This window comes from Ixodes scapularis, unplaced genomic scaffold (assembly GCF_016920785.2).
Source record: "Ixodes scapularis isolate PalLabHiFi unplaced genomic scaffold, ASM1692078v2 PGA_scaffold6__148_contigs__length_123643588, whole genome shotgun sequence".
NCBI lineage: Eukaryota > Metazoa > Arthropoda > Arachnida > Ixodida > Ixodidae > Ixodes > Ixodes scapularis.
The window spans coordinates 81,998,212-82,016,311 of NW_024609881.1; the positions used below are offsets into that span (position 1 = coordinate 81,998,212).

General features: G+C 45.4%; 2 protein-coding genes across 3 annotated transcripts in view; one reads left to right on the plus strand and one right to left on the minus strand.

Annotated features, from left to right (window-relative positions):
* Positions 1 to 14,727, plus strand: part of LOC8036863 (nudC domain-containing protein 3) — a 29,209-nt gene extending 14,482 nt beyond the window's left edge. The window contains exons 7-8 of the mRNA XM_002412043.4: positions 11,195 to 11,383; positions 13,566 to 14,727. Coding sequence (XP_002412088.4) covers positions 11,195 to 11,383; positions 13,566 to 13,673 — 297 coding nt within the window. The 3' untranslated portion in view covers positions 13,674 to 14,727. The remainder of the gene's footprint in view (positions 1 to 11,194; positions 11,384 to 13,565) is intronic.
* Positions 14,728 to 17,032: 2,305 nt separating this feature from the next.
* The window catches only part of LOC8036862, a 55,997-nt gene continuing 54,929 nt past the window's right edge, over positions 17,033 to 18,100 (minus strand). The window contains exon 6 of one of the 2 annotated variants that reach the window (XM_040502245.2): positions 17,033 to 17,906. In XM_040502245.2, the coding sequence (XP_040358179.1) occupies positions 17,722 to 17,906 (185 nt within the window). In that variant the 3' untranslated portion in view covers positions 17,033 to 17,721. The remainder of the gene's footprint in view (positions 17,907 to 18,100) is intronic. The other variant, XM_029994611.4, reaches the window with a different exon arrangement.

Below are 18,100 nucleotides of genomic sequence, written 5' to 3' on the forward strand. Positions count from 1 at the left end.
TATGCTGCTTGCACATGGATTGGCTTGGTTTAACTGCACTACTTAAATACTGGTAAGTCCTACTGCTAGGTGACGCTGTACGGCTTTTTTTTTCTTCTTTAGCTGCACGTCATTATCACCATTATTGTTTCTATTTTGCTTTGTTCATTCGCCATTGCAGTCATGGACTTGCACCTCTCATTTCGATCTTGTCTCAGTGAATTATGTTTTCAGACTACGCTGGCTTAAACGTCATTGCCCCATCTGTTGGCTTTGCTGCTGTGATCTGTTGCTAAGAGGCGCAAAAAGTACTCAACCATAACACTAGAAAAGACGGCAGTGATTCTCAAGCTAACAGAAAGTTGCTGAACGCAAACTGAAGCTTAAGCTCAAACAAGGCGCACAGGCGTAACCTGAAGCAAGGCGCTATTTACGGCTTTTTAAAGTCTTTGTGGACTTAATAATGGCAAGTTTTTTAATCTGCTGATTTTTCAGACTGCTCTATTATTCTTACCTCATCTCGGTCCCTGCGAAGTCCGAAAAATCGGTTGGCGACTGTATTCACAGATGGCGCCAAACGAACAATGGGGTGATTGGCAATACACAGAATAGACGAGGCTTGCGGGGTACACATGCGCGGGAGATCGAACCAGGCGGAATGGTCCAAGATGCTGCTGAGTAAATGCTTGCTTTAACCTTTGGTTTCCTCAATTCCTGACCGGAAACACGACATGGTGGCAGCAGTGGTTTGAGCAGCAATCTGAGGGTCCAGTCTCTTTGGGAGTGACGGGATTTCGACAGCAACTAATTTCTTCAACCTGTTTGCAATTGAGCTTCCCAAGATGTTGGATTTTTGTGACCCAACTGACTGAAAACGTTGGATGTCATGTTGGGAACGCTACCGCTTAGTGTCAGGACTTCAGATCCATGACGCGGAAACAGAGGTGAATATTTTTCTGTACACGATAGGAAAAGGAGCCGAGGACATTTTGGCATCACTACAGTTGACAGATGGCGCGCTCAAAGTCTACGCTCGAACAACACTTCGTCCCCTGCATGAATACAATATTTGAAAGGGCGAAGTTCAGTCGTTGAAAGGAAGAAGTGAATGTGTCAGTCGAAATGTTTATAACAGAACTTCACAAACTCTCGGACACGTGTGAATACGGCCCGCTAAAAAAAGCTCGTTCGCGACCGCCTAGTTGTACTTTTTAGTCCTGGGACTTAGAGAGAAGTTGCAGTTGGATTCCAAGCTCACACTTCAGTGCGCCACAAAGAATGCAAGGAATTCCGAGATCGTCAAGCCACAGCACAAAGAGCTGCACGAGAAAACCGAGCAGAGTGCCACGGCCGACGTGCTTCGACGCCAAAAGGGACGTCAGAGCCATGGAAAAACACTGCGGAAAATGGGCAAGCTGCCGGTTGGACAACCGGCAGGGCACAACGTATGCAAGTGGTTCGACAGCCCACAGCAGCACTCTAAGAGACACTGTCCAGCGTTGGGAAAAGGGGCGATAATTGTGGAAAGACTGGTCATTATGCAACTGTTTATTCGTCTGCACGTTGACAATACACCTCAAAGAAGGAAATGGCAGACACAGAAGAAGTCCTCGGGGAAGTCCGCAAGGGAGACAATCAAGAGCCGTGGTTCATCACAGGAACCGTGGATGGATGCCCCGTCCATTTCATGGTCGACACAGGAGCGGATTTGAGCATCATTCCGGTTTCACTATATGACAGCTACCACATGAAGCGGTCCAGAAAATAAGACAAGAGACTCTTTGCACCTGACAGAACTCCTATCAAGACAAGAGGGATGTTTGACGCAACCATTTCATGGCAAAAGAAGTCTGCTCGCCAGCGGGTTTTTGTTGTGGAAAACTTCCAAACACCCCTGCTGGGACAGCCAGCCCTACATGCTCTTGGTGTACTGGCATACCTGGAGGCAGTGGAGATTCAAACACAAGACCCAGCAATCAAAGGCAAGTCTCCAGAGGCGAGACCAGAGTTTAGCACATTATTCACATGACTCAGGGTCATGAAGACAATCTACAATGTGACGCTTCAGCCAAACGATACATCTTATGCAGTAGGTGCTCCTCGACAAGTACCTGATCCTCTCCTGCCTAAAGTGGAACATGAACTCGAGAAAATGAAGAAGCTAGGAGCCATCAAGCAAGTTGAACATGCAACGCCTTGGTGTGAACCTATGGTCATCGCCAAGAAAAAGGATGACGAGGTCAGAATCTGCATGAACTATATGCAACTAAAGCAGAAGGTAATCTGGGAAAAAGTCATCATGTCAACAGTTGAAGAAAACTTGGCAAGGGTGGGAGACACCAAACTGTTCAGTAAGCTGGATGCCAACGCTGCCTACTGGCAGACACCGCTTGCTGACGAATCCCAAGACCTGACTACATTCATCACGCCATTTGGGAGATTTCAATTCCTACAGCTACCCTTCAGCATCGCACCAGAGGCAGAGTTCTTCCAGAGAGAAATGCTTCGTATCTTGGAGAGTCTGCCTAAACAAACTTGCGACCAAGATGACATAGTCGTGCTTGGAAAGGACAAAGTGGATCACGACGCTAAGCCCGTTCCTGTGTTCCAGTGTCTCAAGGAAGCTCGAAGGACTCTCAATCCACGCAAGTGCGAATTTCGGAAGACAAGTGTCAAGTTTCTTGGACACATCTTGAACAGTGATGGCATTGCTGCCAATCCTGAAAAAACTGAAGCCATCAGGAAGGTGCCACCCCCAGGGAACATGACCGAGTTTAGATCATTCCTGGGTATGGTAAATCAGATGGCAAAGTTTCTTCCGAGGGTGGCTGAAAAGACAAAACCACCTAGAGAGCTGCTTCTCAATGAAACAAGTTGGTGTTGGCACAGACCTCAACAGAGAGCGTTTGAGGACATCAAGGGAGACTTGACGACAACTCCCGTTTTCTGCTGTTAGATCCTCGGAAACCTCTGCCAACAGCAGTGGATGCGTCATCGTATGGCTTAGGTGTCGTCCTCCTCCAGACAGATGATGAAAGGAAGGGCCAGCCAGCTGCATATGCCTGTCGCCTGCAGAGCAAAAGTATGCTCAGGTTGAAAAAGAAGCACTCGCTGCAACATGGGCATGCAAACATTACAGAATGTACATGTTCGGATTAAGTTTCCACATAGAGTATCATAAGCCATTGGTGTCTTTGTTCTCGATGAAGCGGATTGACAAAAAGACACTGAGACTCCAGCGTTTTCGCATGCGAGTACTTGAGTACGATTACACAATTTCGCACTTACCCGGTAAGGACATGCACACTGCTGGCATGCTGTCACGGAAACCACTACAGTGTTCTGGGGAGAACCTTGTTTCATTCATCGAAGAGTATGAATTTTTGACAACCCAGCAGCTGCCAGCCTTGACAGAGATGCTGAACAAGACCAGAGCCAAACTACAAAAAGACACAACGACTTCGCTCGTCGTGCACTACTGAGCAGCAAAATGACCAAAAGCAGAGAGATTAACGCAGGAAATATGCGAGCATGGCCGACAAACTGTCAGCAGTAAAGGGGCTCCCGCTGAGAGGTACGAGACTCGTCTTTCCTCCCCTCCACTACGCCAGGAAGTGCTGAAACATCTTCACACAGGACATCAGGGGAGCGTTGGATGTCGATCAAGGGCGAGAGTGTCTGCATGCTGGCTCGCAATCAGCCAGGAAATTGAGGTATTTGTGAGCAGATACCCTACCTGTGAGAGACACCGCCAAGTACCAACCGAAGGGTTGTTGCAGGTTCCTCTTCCTAGTGGCGTAGCCAGAAGATGTTTTTGGGGGGTGTTTCAAGGTGCTGGTGTAATCACACACACAATAAAAAAAAAAAAAAAAGAATATATATATATATATATATATATATATATATATATATATATATATATATATATATATATATATATCAGGGTGTCGAACCGGAACCAAACCGAACCGAAAACCGGAACCGAACCGGTATTTTTTCCGGAACTGAACCCGAACCCAAACCGTTATATTGGTATCGCGATAAACCCGAACCGGAACTGAACCGGAAAAAAAATAACGGTTACCGGCTCATGTCAAAACGGTTCGGCCACGCGCTGTCGACAATGAATGTGCTATCAATGCCATTTGTTTTTTAAGTGCCGTCAACTGAAACACACCTCGCTTACATATTTTTCTCCTCCACTCAGTCTTAGGAATATAAACGCTGCATCCATGAATCTTGACAAACGCTGCATCCATGAATCTTGACATAGGAACCAGTATTGCGCTGGTCGCGGCTTGCACGGAAAAAAAAGAATTGGAAGGCTGTGAAAAAAAAAAAAAATCTCGTCACGGGATTTCATTTTTTTACAATCTCGTAAATCCTAAATGCTGCTGTGTGCTCATTTCATAACACGTTTCTAGAACGCGCGAGTTCTTGAAGCTTGCTTCCATCGGAATGAGAAAAGAAAAGGCTGTGGAGTTTGATAATAATGCATCCGGGTGTGTATAGGCACTTAGAAGCTAACATATTTGTGAGACAGCGAACTCTTCTATTTTAATATTTATCCTATTACGTCCTTCTGGCGTTGCGTTCGGTGAAGTGTTTTTCATATTCCGTATCTTGTTTAATGAAAACTTCTTTAAGGGTCTAATTTGAGTTACCGAAGGCTAGTTCAAATAAAGAAAGCTGTATTTTCTCCCCACTGTTCCTTCAATTGCTTACACGCCGAGGTGGCGGGATAGTTAGCGAGTTCTACTTGTAAGTGGGTTTGTAAGGAGGGGGCGGATTTTACAGCTACTTCGCCGGACCCAGTTAGATGAAGTCCGAATGCGTAAACGTCGGTGAGGTAACCTTTGAGTGCACATAAAGAAACCATTCCTGGTAGAAATCCCTGAGCCTTACACTACGATGTATCCCGGTTCGTATGTGCTGATTTCAGATGTTTTATTTGTAATTTATTTTGATGTTGCAATTTGTTATTTATAATTTTCGAACCTGTTCGCAAACCGGTTCAGCGCCCCGAACCGGTTTGCGAACCGGTTTGCGGATTGAATTAATCGAACCGGAACTGAACCGGAACAAAATAAATTTACCTGAACCTGAACCGTAACCGAACCCGTATTTTTTTCGGTTTGACACACTGATATATATAGACCTTTTCCACAAGGGCGCCGCCATCTTGAATTGTCGTCACTTCCAGTATGGGCGAAAACATTACTTTGCCGTCGCCACGCCAATAGAACACATTTAGGATATAAGCCTAACCGTCACACATTCTCGTTTTGGCTCCGCTCTATTTTTTTACTGGTTACAGGTTGAAACGTTTTACTATTTTGTCGTCGCCCATACTGGAAGTGACGACAATTCAAGATGGCGGCGCCCCTGTGGAAAAGGTCTATATATATATATGGGTGATTTCATCTCAAATCGGGCAGGCTAAAAGTGTCTAATTTTTAATTTTCACGAAAAAAATTATGTTATGGGGGCATTTCTCAAATGAAGGAGGGCGCAAACCGCATGTTCTCCCGATTTTTTGTTCTCGAGTTACGAGCCGTAGAAGCCGCAGTGGCAGAAACTAGTGTTTTTGCCTGCCGTCGCAGGTCGCGTGTTTGACACCCTCTGCTGACGCTATTGTTTTCTCTACACCCTTTTAAATTTTCCCCCTCATTTAATAGGTACTATAAAAATACCTTGATGTATTCAAATATTTTTAGAAATTTGATTGTTTTCTAGAACATGTCAAACTCGTCACTCCGGTCGCTTTTTGGTCAAATTTGACAGGTCATTACTTTGTCTGTACTTAAGGTAAATTTTCTTTCTTTGGCTCTACAGAAAGCCCAAAGCAAGCCTATTATAGATATAATAATATCATTATGATCTGTCGACTAGCTGCTCCGCTACCTTCACGTAAACGTTGCAAGAAATAACAAATGTTGAAAGTTTGAGGTCGATTTTCTCAAAAACCCCATTTTTGTAAATTTTTATTTTTAAAATTTTTTTAGACATATTAATTGACTACAAGAAAAAACAGTCTAGGAATGTAATATTTCGGTTGTATGTCCTCTGTTTGAGCCGCAATCGCGTGAAATGTGTGAACATTTGTTATTTTTCACAATGTTTACGTGAAGGTAGCGCAGCGGCTACTCGGCAGATAATAATGATATTATTATATCTATAATGGGCTTGCTTTGGGCTTTCTGTAGAGCCAAAAAAAGAAAATTTACCTTAAGTACAGACAAAGTAACGACCTGTCATATTTGACCTAAAAGCGACCGGAGTGACGAGTTTGACATGTTTTTTTAGAAAACAATCAAATACCTAAAACTATATGAATACATCAAGGTATCTTTATAATACCTATTAAATGAGGGGGAAAAGTTAAAAGGGGGTAGAGAAAAAAATAGCGCCAGGAGAGGGTGTCAAACACGCAACCTGCGACGGCAGGCAAAAACACTAGTTTCTGCCACTGCGGCTTCTACGCTTCGTAACTCGAGAACAAAAAATCTGGGGAACTTGCGGTTTGCGCTCTCATTCATTTGAGAAATGCCCCTAAAAGATATATTTTTTTTGTGACAATTAAGAGCTGGACCCTTTCAGCCTGCCCGATATGGGAAATTTCATCTCAAATCGGGCAGAATAAAAAAGTCTGATTTTTAATTTTCACGAAAAAAATATATGTTTTGGGGGCATTTATCAAATAAATGAGGGCGCAAACTGCATGTTCGCCAGATTTTTTGTTCTTCAGTTACGAAGCGTAGAAGCCGCAGTGGCAGAGACTAGAGTTTTTGGCTGCCGTCGGAGGTCGCGTGTTTGACACCCTCTGCTGGCGCTGTTGTTTTCTCTACACTCTTTTAACTTTTCCCCTTCATTTAATAGGTATTATAAAGATACCTTGATGTATTTAAATAGTTTTAGGAATTTGATTGTTTTCTAAAAAAACATGTCAAACTCGTCACTCCGGTCGCTTTAAGTCAAATCTGACAGGTCGTTACTTTGTCTATACTTAAGGTAAATTTTCTTTTTTTTGGCTCTACAGAAAGCCCAAAGCAAGCCCATTATAGATATAATAATATCATTATTATCTGCCGAGTAGCCGCTCCGCTACCTTCACGTAAACATTGTGAAAAATAACAAATGTTCACACATCTCACGCGATTACGGCTCAAACAGAGGACATACAACCGAAATATTACATTCCTAGACTGTTTTTTTCTTGTAGTCGACTAATATGTCTAAAAGAATTTAAAAAATAAAAATTTACAAAAATGGGGTTTTTGAGAAAATCGACCTCAAACTTTCAACATTTGTTATTTCTTACAACGTTTACGTGAAGGTAGCGGAGCGGCTAGTCGACAGATCATAATGATATTATTATATCTATAATAGGCTTGCTTTGGGCTTTCTGTAGAGCAAAGGAAAGAAAATTTACCTTAAGTACAGACAAACTAATGACCTGTCAAATTTGACCGAAAAGCGACCGGAGTGACGAACTTGACATGTGTTTTAGAAAACAATCAAATTTCTAAAAATATTTGAATACATCAAGGTATCTTTATAGTACCTATTAAATGAGAGGGAAAATTTAAAAGGGTGTAGAGAAAACAATAGCGTCAGCAGAGGGTGTCAAACATGCGACCTGCGACGGCAGGCAAAAACACTAGTTTCTGCTCCTGCGGCTTCTACGGCTCGTAACTCGAGAACAAAAAATCGGGAGAACATGCGGTTTGCGCCTTCCTTCATTTGAGAAATACCCCCCAAACATATATTTTTTTAGTGAAAATTTAAAATTAGACACTTTTAGCCTGCCCGATTTGAGATGAAATCACCCATATATATATAATAAAGTAAAAAATTGGGGGGTGTTTTCACACCTGAACACTCCCCCTGGCACGTGCCTGCTTCTCCAGGAACGTCCATGGCAAGCAGCTGGCACTGATCTGTTCCGCCTTGCGGGAAGGAATCACATCATAGCTGTTGACTTTTACTCCAAGTTTTTTGAACTCGAAGAACTTCATGGGACACAAACGAAGCATGTCACCCATTTTCTCGATCACCTGTTCTCTCGTTACGCTGTCCCGGATTTGATTCAGTCGGACAACGGCCCACAGTACAATACACTTGAATTTAAGCGATTTCTGAGTGACTGGGGAGGAGAGCAAATGACATCTAGCCCACATTATGCACAAAGCAAGGGCGAGGCGGAGAGAGCTGTTCAAACTGCCAAAAACATCCTCAGGAAATCCAACAACGTTGCTGAAGGACTTCTGGCACACAGAGCAACGCAGGGTCCCGAGGGTTACTCACCTGCGGAACTTCTCATGGGCTGAAGATTAAAAACGAATGTTCCGACCATACCCGACAACCTTGAACCAAAATGGAGATACAGATCCAGGTACCGACAATGGAACAAAGCTCTCCGAGAAAAAGAAGCAGCCTACAATGTTCGACACCGAGTGAAAGAGAGATCACCTTTGCAGCCAGAGGCAATAGTTTGCATGAGACAAGGGATCCAACAACTAGGGACCGTTGTGGGACCCGCAGATACTCTGAGATCTTATATAGTGCAGACAGCTGAGGAAGTTTGCGTTGCACGAGAGCGCACCTACATATAGAGACTCGGGGAAACTTCCCCAGCAATGCGAAAGTAGGCAGTTCTGGAGAAGCCTGCTTAACCACACGCAGTGGCCGAGCAGCGAGACCACCTCAGCGCCTCAACTTGTAAGCGAACGACTCGTTTCTCAAGGAAGGGAAGTATCGTTCTCTTCACAGATGGTGCCAAGTGAACAATGGGGCGATCGGCAACGCATGGGATACACGAGGCACACGGGGCACACACGCGCGGGAGATCGAACCAGGCGGAACGGTCTGAGATGCTGCTGAGTAAAAGCTTGCTTTAACCTTCGAGCTCCTCAATTTCTGATTGGAAACATGCCAATCAGGAGGGTGAAAACCACGCAGAAAAAGGTTTTGAACTGACTCAGTGAACTGGCTAGTGGGCGCACTCTGCATTAATTCGTTTCTCGATAGAATACATTGGTTTAAAGAAACACTGACACCCCCCAAAAAATTTTTTTATATTTTTTGCCAGGCGATTTATTATACTGTAGGGAGGCAACCCAATCAATATTTTGTTACAGATCCACAAATATTTTTAATAAAGCTAAAACACTCAACGGTTTGAAACCAGAACATGTACACAGAGGATCAGAGGAGGGAGTTGCTGGAAGTTACGTGGCCATCGCTCCCTACCCAGTTTTTTTCCGTTCCTCCCCTTCTCGAGCGTGTGAAGCAGACGACAACGATGAGGACGTTGCGTGAACCGTTTGTCGTGCAATTGTTTCGCGTTTTTGTCCCTTCCCCTCGCTGTTCTGCACTCGAAGATTGATTGATTGGTCGGTTATACAAACTTACGGTTCCGAAGTAGCGGTACCATGTCCGTTGCAACGTGGGTCCATTGTGCGCAGCCATTGCGTCGTCCAGCCCTGGGTACATCGCCATATTGAGAACGACGTGTACGTGTACTTCCGGTGATCTGTGCAGCAATTCTTTTCAATCAACGTATTTGCAGTTTCTTGGAAGTCACAAAAAACGGGATTCGTATTCTTTTCTATTTACAGTATTGAATGTGTGCCTTAGGTGACCCACGACTTTGAATATATTTGGTGCGCATCAGTTTGGACGGCACGTGTCCATGAAAGAGAGTGAATGCGCCTGTAACCAACCAATTCTCTGCCGTTTTTTTGGGCAGAAAGAATACGGATTTCGAGCCGTAAATTGTGCTCTGGGCAGTTAAGCTCTCATCGGTCATGTTCAAATGAAAACATTGGTGTGCATAAATACCCTCTCAGTGTACCTTTAAAGGAACTTTGAACACACAGTACAGTCAAACTTTGTTTATTCGGATCTCATGGGACCGGCAAAAATGTCTGAATTATCTGAAAGTCGAAATATCGAAAAGACAAAGAAAACAGCGCGAAAACTTTTCCCTGCGACATACCTTTATTTTGAGAAGAAATCTGTTATTGCCACCTGCTTTCTGGACGACATTTGGGCGGAGACGGCAACTTTCCTTTGTGCGGTCAAGTGCTCCACTGCACTCGCACTGTCAGAGCTATGCATCCCGTGCGCTGACGATATAGCGCCGCAACGCCTCACCTAGTTTTGGGTAAACCACCTTACACAGCTGCTTTCTTTTCACGTTGAACTTCTCGCTGTCGAAAGCCTGTAGGATCTCGGCCTCAATTTTCACGTACGTGGCCAAAGTGCTTCTCTTGACGTCGTAACTTTCCATCACTTGTTGTCGAGAGACGCCGTCCTTTAAGGCCCCCAGTATTTCCACTTTCGTCGCTAAATTTATGGCCTGGTACAGCTGCAACGGAAAACGAGTTGCACAACTGACCGATGATCGGAGTGGAGAAATCGCGACACCCGGCGCTATTTTTCGCGGGATAGCTGTTAAAATGGCGGGCTTTAGGATGGGCTGCTTTCTGCCGGCCACCCCGCGTTGAGGCATGAACGTGACTGTGACTCTCGCTATCGGTGCACTCGGGAACAATAGCACCGCGTGTCGCGATTTTGCCGCTCCGGTCGTCGGTCACTTGTGCTACTTTTTTTTGCAGCCATGCTTCTGCCATTTCTATGCCAGGAGAGTAGCGCGCTAATGCACGGCAATCCAGAGCCAAACTGGTGCGAAACACGGAGAACCGGAAGAGCGAAGAACCATGGGAAAACCGGAAAAAACACGTATGCACCTCGGATTCATATACCCTTTGGAACGGACGGTAGCTTGCACCACCTGCCGAATTCGTCTGAATTAACCGTAGCGCGCTACGTTCCCTCCGAAATAATGAGCGTATGGTGCCATTGACTAATACACACGTTTGACGGGACCGGATCGTCAGTACAAATTATCAGAATTTCCGAATTAGCGGGTGTTGAATTAACGAGGTTTTACTGTACCAGTGGTTTAAACTACCCAAGTGGCTTGAGAGGCTTCAACTTCACGTTCCTCCGCTCTCGTCCTCCCATTTCGGTTCGACTTCATCTTTCTCAGCAAATAAGTGACTCTGTAGTAAAAAATATTTTGGGTGGTTTCTTGACATCATTACCTAATGCTTTCTTTGAAAGTATGGGCATCAAAGGTGTGGGACTCGAGCATTCCCAGCAGGCGGGCATTACATGACTCCATTGTTCCACGACGTTCATCGTGCAGGTGAACATGGAGAAGGCGGAGGAGCGCTGGTGGGACCAGCTGCTGGTCTCGGAGGCCAAGATCAATGTGCGGGCCATAGACCCCAGCAAGCCCTTTGAGGACCTGGACGAGGAATCCCAGGCCAAGATCCAGGAGCTGACCTACAACAACATCCAACGCCAGATGGGACGCAAGACGCCCAAGCAGGAGGTGGGGCATACTGCCTTTCCTCATTTATTTATTTATTTAGAGATTACTCTATTGCAGATCTTGTGACACATTAGGCTATACATGGCCTGCCCCGACGCCCCATCAGCGGCCATTGTACTGGCCTTTGCTGCCAAGCACATAAATTTATGTTTCACACCACTGAATTTGCTTTATGCAAGAATATCTAGGAAGGGCCATCAGCATGGTGACTTTATGTGCAAGCCATGCGTGGCTGCGACAGTTTGTGCAGGGCTTGTTTCAGGAAGCCGCCTTCCCGAATCGAGCACCGAGTTAATTGTAGTACAGAGATGGGTTGCATGCGCTCACATTCCTTTCCAAGCACCATTTGATGCATTGGCAGTTTGCATCCTCCTCGGCAATCTGTGTCATTGCATGTCCTTGAATTGGGACGTGCAAGTCTGACAGCAAACTTCTCGTTGTCAAGTACTTGGACTAAGGGAGGGCTGCTTCTTTTGAAAGATTGTCGTCCTATATTGCCGTCCTATAGTGCCACTTAAGAGTTGGCCATTTCCGATAGACTCGCTCTGTGGTGACAATGTTAAACTTTGTGATACCCGTGGGAGGAGGCTGATTGTCTTGCATACTTTGTGGCACTGCAGATTTTTAGATAACCGTGCCATTCATGCTTTGCAGAACTTCATGAAGATCAATGAATGTTCAATACTACAGTCGAACCTCATTATAACGAACTAGACTCGGGAGCGGAAATTTGTTCGCTAAATGCGATATTCATTCTCGCAATCGAGCCTGTGCAAGAATGTGCACAGTACTAAGATATAAAAACTCGCTATCGCAGACTAGGAGATCCTTACCTGTCACTAAGCACCATTAAAAAAACAGATCGGAGCACGAGGATATCAATCTGCCACACGAGAAACGACAAAAGCTGGATCTATTATTCCATTTATTTGAAGACGTGATTTTGGGCTGGTGCCTCTTCCATTTTGGGCTGGTGTCTCAACCGCTGCTGGCGCTGAAATCATCATGCCCTAACAGACACGCCAGACTGGTTGCTTTCGTTTGAAGACGCTGACCCGACACCGGCAAATTTCGCACCGTTACGTCCTTAAACCATCAGAGCAGAGCCTCTTCCATTTCCGGGTAGAGGCAAGCCTAAGACTTTTTCGGTCAGTCTTGACGGTGTTGTTTGCATAGCAGACTTCAATCTTCTTCCTTGCACTCATGATGGTAAATATCATGCTTGGTGCAAGCTCGAAGTCCGCAGTGATATCTTTTTTCTTCCGACCACCGGCCACTGCCCTCAAAACCTTAACTTTTGTCTCCAGAGAAACAGCTTTTCATTTCGTCGCCATTTGCAGCTCCCGCTACGAGTGGTTTGGTTGGCAGTTGGCTTTAGTCTGCACTGGTTCTTGATGCCTTGCATAGAGGCCAGATGCGGCGCAACCGCCGTTATTCACTCGGTTCATAGGTGGCGCTACCTCGCGAAACGCGCATTTTTGCACATTGGGCGATCTAAACTTCTGGAATTTTTCGTTTAGAAATTACTTTTTGTATTTTTTCTACTTTTTAATAACCTTCATAGTATTTTGTGGCACAAGGAAAGCAGGAATCGCTTTGCTATAACCGATATCGCATCAGGTTTCACGGTTTCGTTATATAACTAGAACACCCATCCAAATAAAGCATGACCGACCAAACTTTGTGATTAGTTCGATATACGATAATTCGCTACATCAGTGTTCGTTATAAAGAGGTTCAACTGTATTCAGTTGTATGTTAGAATTCTTGTATAAACTTGGCTGTTTACACCTGTTCTAACTGGTAACTAATTAAAGCTTGAGGCTCTTTTTCTTTTTTGTGCAATATGGACTAAGTTCTCGCACGAGTTAACCCTTAGTAGTCATCATAATCAGGGCTCGTTTGATTTCTTGCTGCTTTTCAGCATGGTTGCATGCTTCACTTCAAGTTCTTTTCATTTTGCTGCTAACTGTGCTACTATGAATTTCGCATATCTTGTTATCACATGACTACAACAAAGCTGCATGCAGTCTCGTATGCTAGTCCCGTGCCTTTGTTACAACAGAATTAGTCTGTTGTTACATACCTTGTAGCAACATTTCTCACACATCCCATAACCTTGATGCCACCACTCGGCAATTACGTGACTGCTAACTTGATGCATTACGGCTGCACATTTCAGAAGGTGGAGAATCTTTTGCGAGAGGCCTGGGACAAGGACGGCTCGCCATTCAAGGGCCAACCCTTTGACCCCAGCATCGTTAATGTCAGCAACTACGACGACCTCTGACGTCCGTGCAATGTCTAAACTACGTCGGCTTCGTGAGCGCAAAGAAAACCTGCCATAACCCACCGTCCCCGAAAGAAAGTGCAAGCATTTAGATCTCTTCTTCCACTCATCGCAAACCATCGGGCATTCCTCTTAAAAATAAATTTACGCATTGAGTGACCATTTTAAATTTCCTGCATGTCATTGTCACACGCTTTGGGGCACGAATGCAGGAGGAGGAAGCGAATACCGATGCTCGCACATTCGTGTTTGATCAGCTGTCTGCGTTCGGTTGGCTTTTGCTGTGTAAATATGTTTTTAATATCCAATATGACATTAGTGTCTGCATCACTGGATTACATGCTCAGGTGAAGATTTATAAAGTACACCGAACAACACTGTTAGTGCAAACAAGGGATCGTCGGTTTTGTCTGCTATTTTCTTAGATATGAAAGGCTGTCATCAAAACTCGTACTGTGGTGGAATATGCTCACTTGAGGTGCTATCCTAAACAGGAAAGTTTAGTGTCCACCAGTGCTCCTTTGAAGTCAAGTGTGAAAGGCATCAATGTTGTGTTTACACCAACAGTGCCACACAGTGAACTTGATCTTCACACAGCTAAAAAAAACAAAAATTGCAATCACGATGAGCATTTTGTATTGGTTCAATGGCACTGTTGCACGACATAAAGGAAGCGGAAATCAATTAGAAAAGTTGTTGCACCCATTCCTGGGGCTTTGCCTCTTTTTTATTGCCTTGTTGATCAGCTTTCAAGCCAGGAAAGCATTTGAAGGTTGAAAGCAACTTCCGGGGGCAGTGATAAAATATTTTTTAATGCATTCGACGTCTAGGTCATGATTGACGTTGGCGATGCGGCAACGTCAAGATGATCTCCGTGGCAGTCGTGAAATTGTCCTCAACTCTGTTCCTTTTACAGACACACTATGTACACAAAACATCAGAACAGCCTCTGTACAGTTTTCTGTCAACACCAATCTTATCTGTCAATGCCAATCTTATTTCTTGTATATATTTTAGACTTAAATTTTGTAATAAAGAAAGATTCTTACGTGAAGGTTATTGGCTATTTCTTTTTGCAACAAAGGAAGCAATCTAAGTTCTTTTAACATGCGCCAGTGGGTAATATTTGATACCCTCTAAGGTTGTTAATATTCTTGAGTGGCTTCTGGGCTAAGTTTGCTTGCTTGATGTACAGTCATAGTCACATTTAACTGAAGCATCGAAGTGGTCCTTTGCTGGAGCAAAAGTAATGTGTGATGTTTGCCGAGACATCTATGTGCATTCAAAGGGGTTGGGTGAATGTAGAGGGGTACATAGAAGCCATACATCTGTAGAAAAAGACCAGGTCAGTTATATGAAGAGCTAGCTCGTGTTCCAGCTAAGTGCGATTTGGACTGCACACGCTGTCTCAGCTGAAATTCGCAAAAGATTACATGAAGTAGCTCATGAAGTAGTCTAGCCAAATACTATTCTCACATGAGAAATGATATAATTTAATGGACCAACCTTAGTGTCCCTCAAATTGATGCCAATTCCACATAATTACTTTCACTGTTTCTAAATATAATCCACTTAGCTCTCAGTTTTTTTTTTAAGAAGAGAGAGAGAAAGAATAACATATTTAATAATGTTTTTTTTCTTGAAGAATCGTTAAGGCCCGCTTCAGACGGGGCAACTTTTCCAGCAATTTTGAGGTTGCTGGCGGGTTGTTCCCCAGCTTTCCCTAGATCGACGCGAATTGCTGAGATCGGGTCCGGCTCGAACAAGCGAGCAACTCGGAGCAATTCGAAGACGGTTGAAGCGGCTGCAGCCAATCAAAGACGCGATATTTTCACGTGACAGCCCTGTGGTGGTGATGATGACTGCTAAAGACTTAGTTCTGGTTTGAAATGGTTCGTTTTCGGAAGTAAACAGTTTCAGAAAAATTAGTTAGTATTCTCAACGCCGTTCAAAGATATAAGAACGCGTTTTTAGCGCGTAGCTGGGCGTCTAAATAGTGAAAAAAAAAATCAAATTTAATGATGATGATGGCAAGTCGGAGCAATTCGGTTGCTGCGTGTGAACGCGGGCGGCCCGTGTTGCTGGTGTTGCGACGTCAAGTTGCTGGATGAAATTGCTCCGTCTGAAGCGGGAGAGGAGTCAACTGGAGCAGTGCTGCCAACTTGGGGATGTGTCCCTAGCTCTAGGGACTTCTACATTTTATGTTTTGGTCTAGGTACGGTGGCTGGAAGGGGAGGCGTGCAGAGCGCCATATGCGCGCAATAATGACGGGCGCGAGACGCGGTGACAATTTTTAGAGCCTAGATCGTGGAGGGGGCTCATCTCAAACCACGGGGAACGCTTGCAATTAAATGGCGGACGCCACCGGCGAAGATTGGTCGCAAGTGCGCATGCGCTGCGTTTCTGCGTGGCGAGGAGGAACGTAGGCGGAGATGCTGAGACGCTCGCAGACAAACAACGCGTTCCTCACCACCTCGCAGTTGGTATTGCAAATTTTGTCGCGGAATTTTCATCGCGGAATTTAGACGCACAACCTATTTGACGGGTGAAACGTGCGCAATTCATGTAGCTACAGAAATACGAGTCAAAATATAAAGAAGCTACGTGACCTTAGAACACACGCGCTGAGGGCAGCGCGTGTGTTGCGGTCGCTACCGCGGGCGCAGCAGTCTGCCGACAATCGTTTTCATGGCAACTCTGTGCAGCCCTAAGCTCCCGGCCGGCACACTTCCCCTTCCAGCCACTGTAGTCTAGGAACAAAATTTCATGTTCTGCAGTTTTCTAGGATGTTTTGGGTTGTCAAGGCCGGTTGAAAGGATATATTAACGAGGTAAACTCTCTGCAAAAATAAATCTTTTAAAACAAAACACTGACCTACTCGGTTCATTATGAACTGTCTTAAAGGGGCACGCAAGTGGATTTTCAGATCGTCTATTTACCGTCGTAACTCAATCTATGGGCTCCAAGCACCCTAAAAAACCCGAAGTTACGTCCAAGGGCGGCCAATTTCCCTATTAAATATCCCATCAAAGATCGTGCTTCGCCCCCCTTTCTGTGCCACGGCGCAGAACACCAGGGGGTGCCACCAGACGGAAAGTGCAACAGGGGAGGGCACGCGACAGCCAATCACGGGCGACGGCTTCCCGGCGGACTGATATTTCGAAGGCACGCATATTCGAAAATTTAGTCCGCCCGGGAAGCCGTCACCCGTGATTGGCTGTCGCGTGCCCTCCCCTGTGGCCTTTCCGTCTGGTGAAACCCCCTGGTGTTCTGCGCCGTGGCGCAGAAAGGGGGGCGAAGCACGATCTTTGATTGGAGTTTTAATAGGGAAATCGGCCGCCCTTGAATGTAATTTCGGGTTTTTTTTTTTAGGATGCTTAAAGGCCATAGATTGAGTTATGACGGTAAACAGACAATCTCAGAATCCACTTGAGTGCCGCTCAAGATACCACAGCAACGCGGTAGGTGACGAGCAGGCAAAGTGACAGGCATATGACATTCTGGGCTTGGAGCAGACCTGTCGCCACTCTTGTCATTTCGCTCTCTCTCGAGGTTTGGCAGCACTGAACTGTAGGGTGACTGGTAGCACAATGTGAACAACGTTGCCTAGTGGGAGCCAATGGACACCAAGCAGTGGCATTGACACACAGAAAAGAGGACATTGACTCCTCCGCTGGACTCGTCTTAACGCTCGCTGATAGCACTGTACGCCGGTTTCACAGCTGTTCTTTTCCGCACGCACGGTTTGAAACAAAAACGCATGGCAGTCACGCTCGACCCGAGTTTTTACACCGCACGGGGTCAATGTTCGACGCCTGCGTCGGTTCATTCACACCCACAGTTGCGTTCTTGCTCCCTTTTACGCGCAGGACACGGAACGATGCGCCATCTTTTGTAGTAAGGTTGATGATGCTTGGTGACGGATGAGTCTCTTGTTCTTTCTCTTATGGATGGCGCGGCTCACAGTCTGGAGCAGTCACTTTTTTTTTATATGTCGCGGACGCGGGCCATTGCGTCGTCGTCGTAGTGATGGCCGGTGACGGACGAGTCACTTGTTCTTTCTCTTGGAGGTGACTCGGCTCACGGTCTTGAGCAGTCGCTTCCTGATGTTGCGCAGCGCGGACGACGTCTTGTTCTGCTTCTTGGGCGGCGGGGTGTGCAGCGTCCGCGTCCAGTCTGGAAAAGGTTCGTCAACACCGTTGGCGGTCGTTTGTTCGTCTCCGTTAGAGGGACCTGAATCGTGCGGAGAGACACAGCAGGGAGGGGCAGGGAGGGAGGGGATGGAAAAATGCGTTTTGCCACAAGATTTTTTTGAGCAACTTTTTTTGTTTTGTTACAACGTGGAACGCGTTTCTGGGCTGGGTTAGGCTTAGCCTCAGTTAAACTGCTCATACAGTCGACAGCTTGCAGGCACTTCTGAAGCGTGT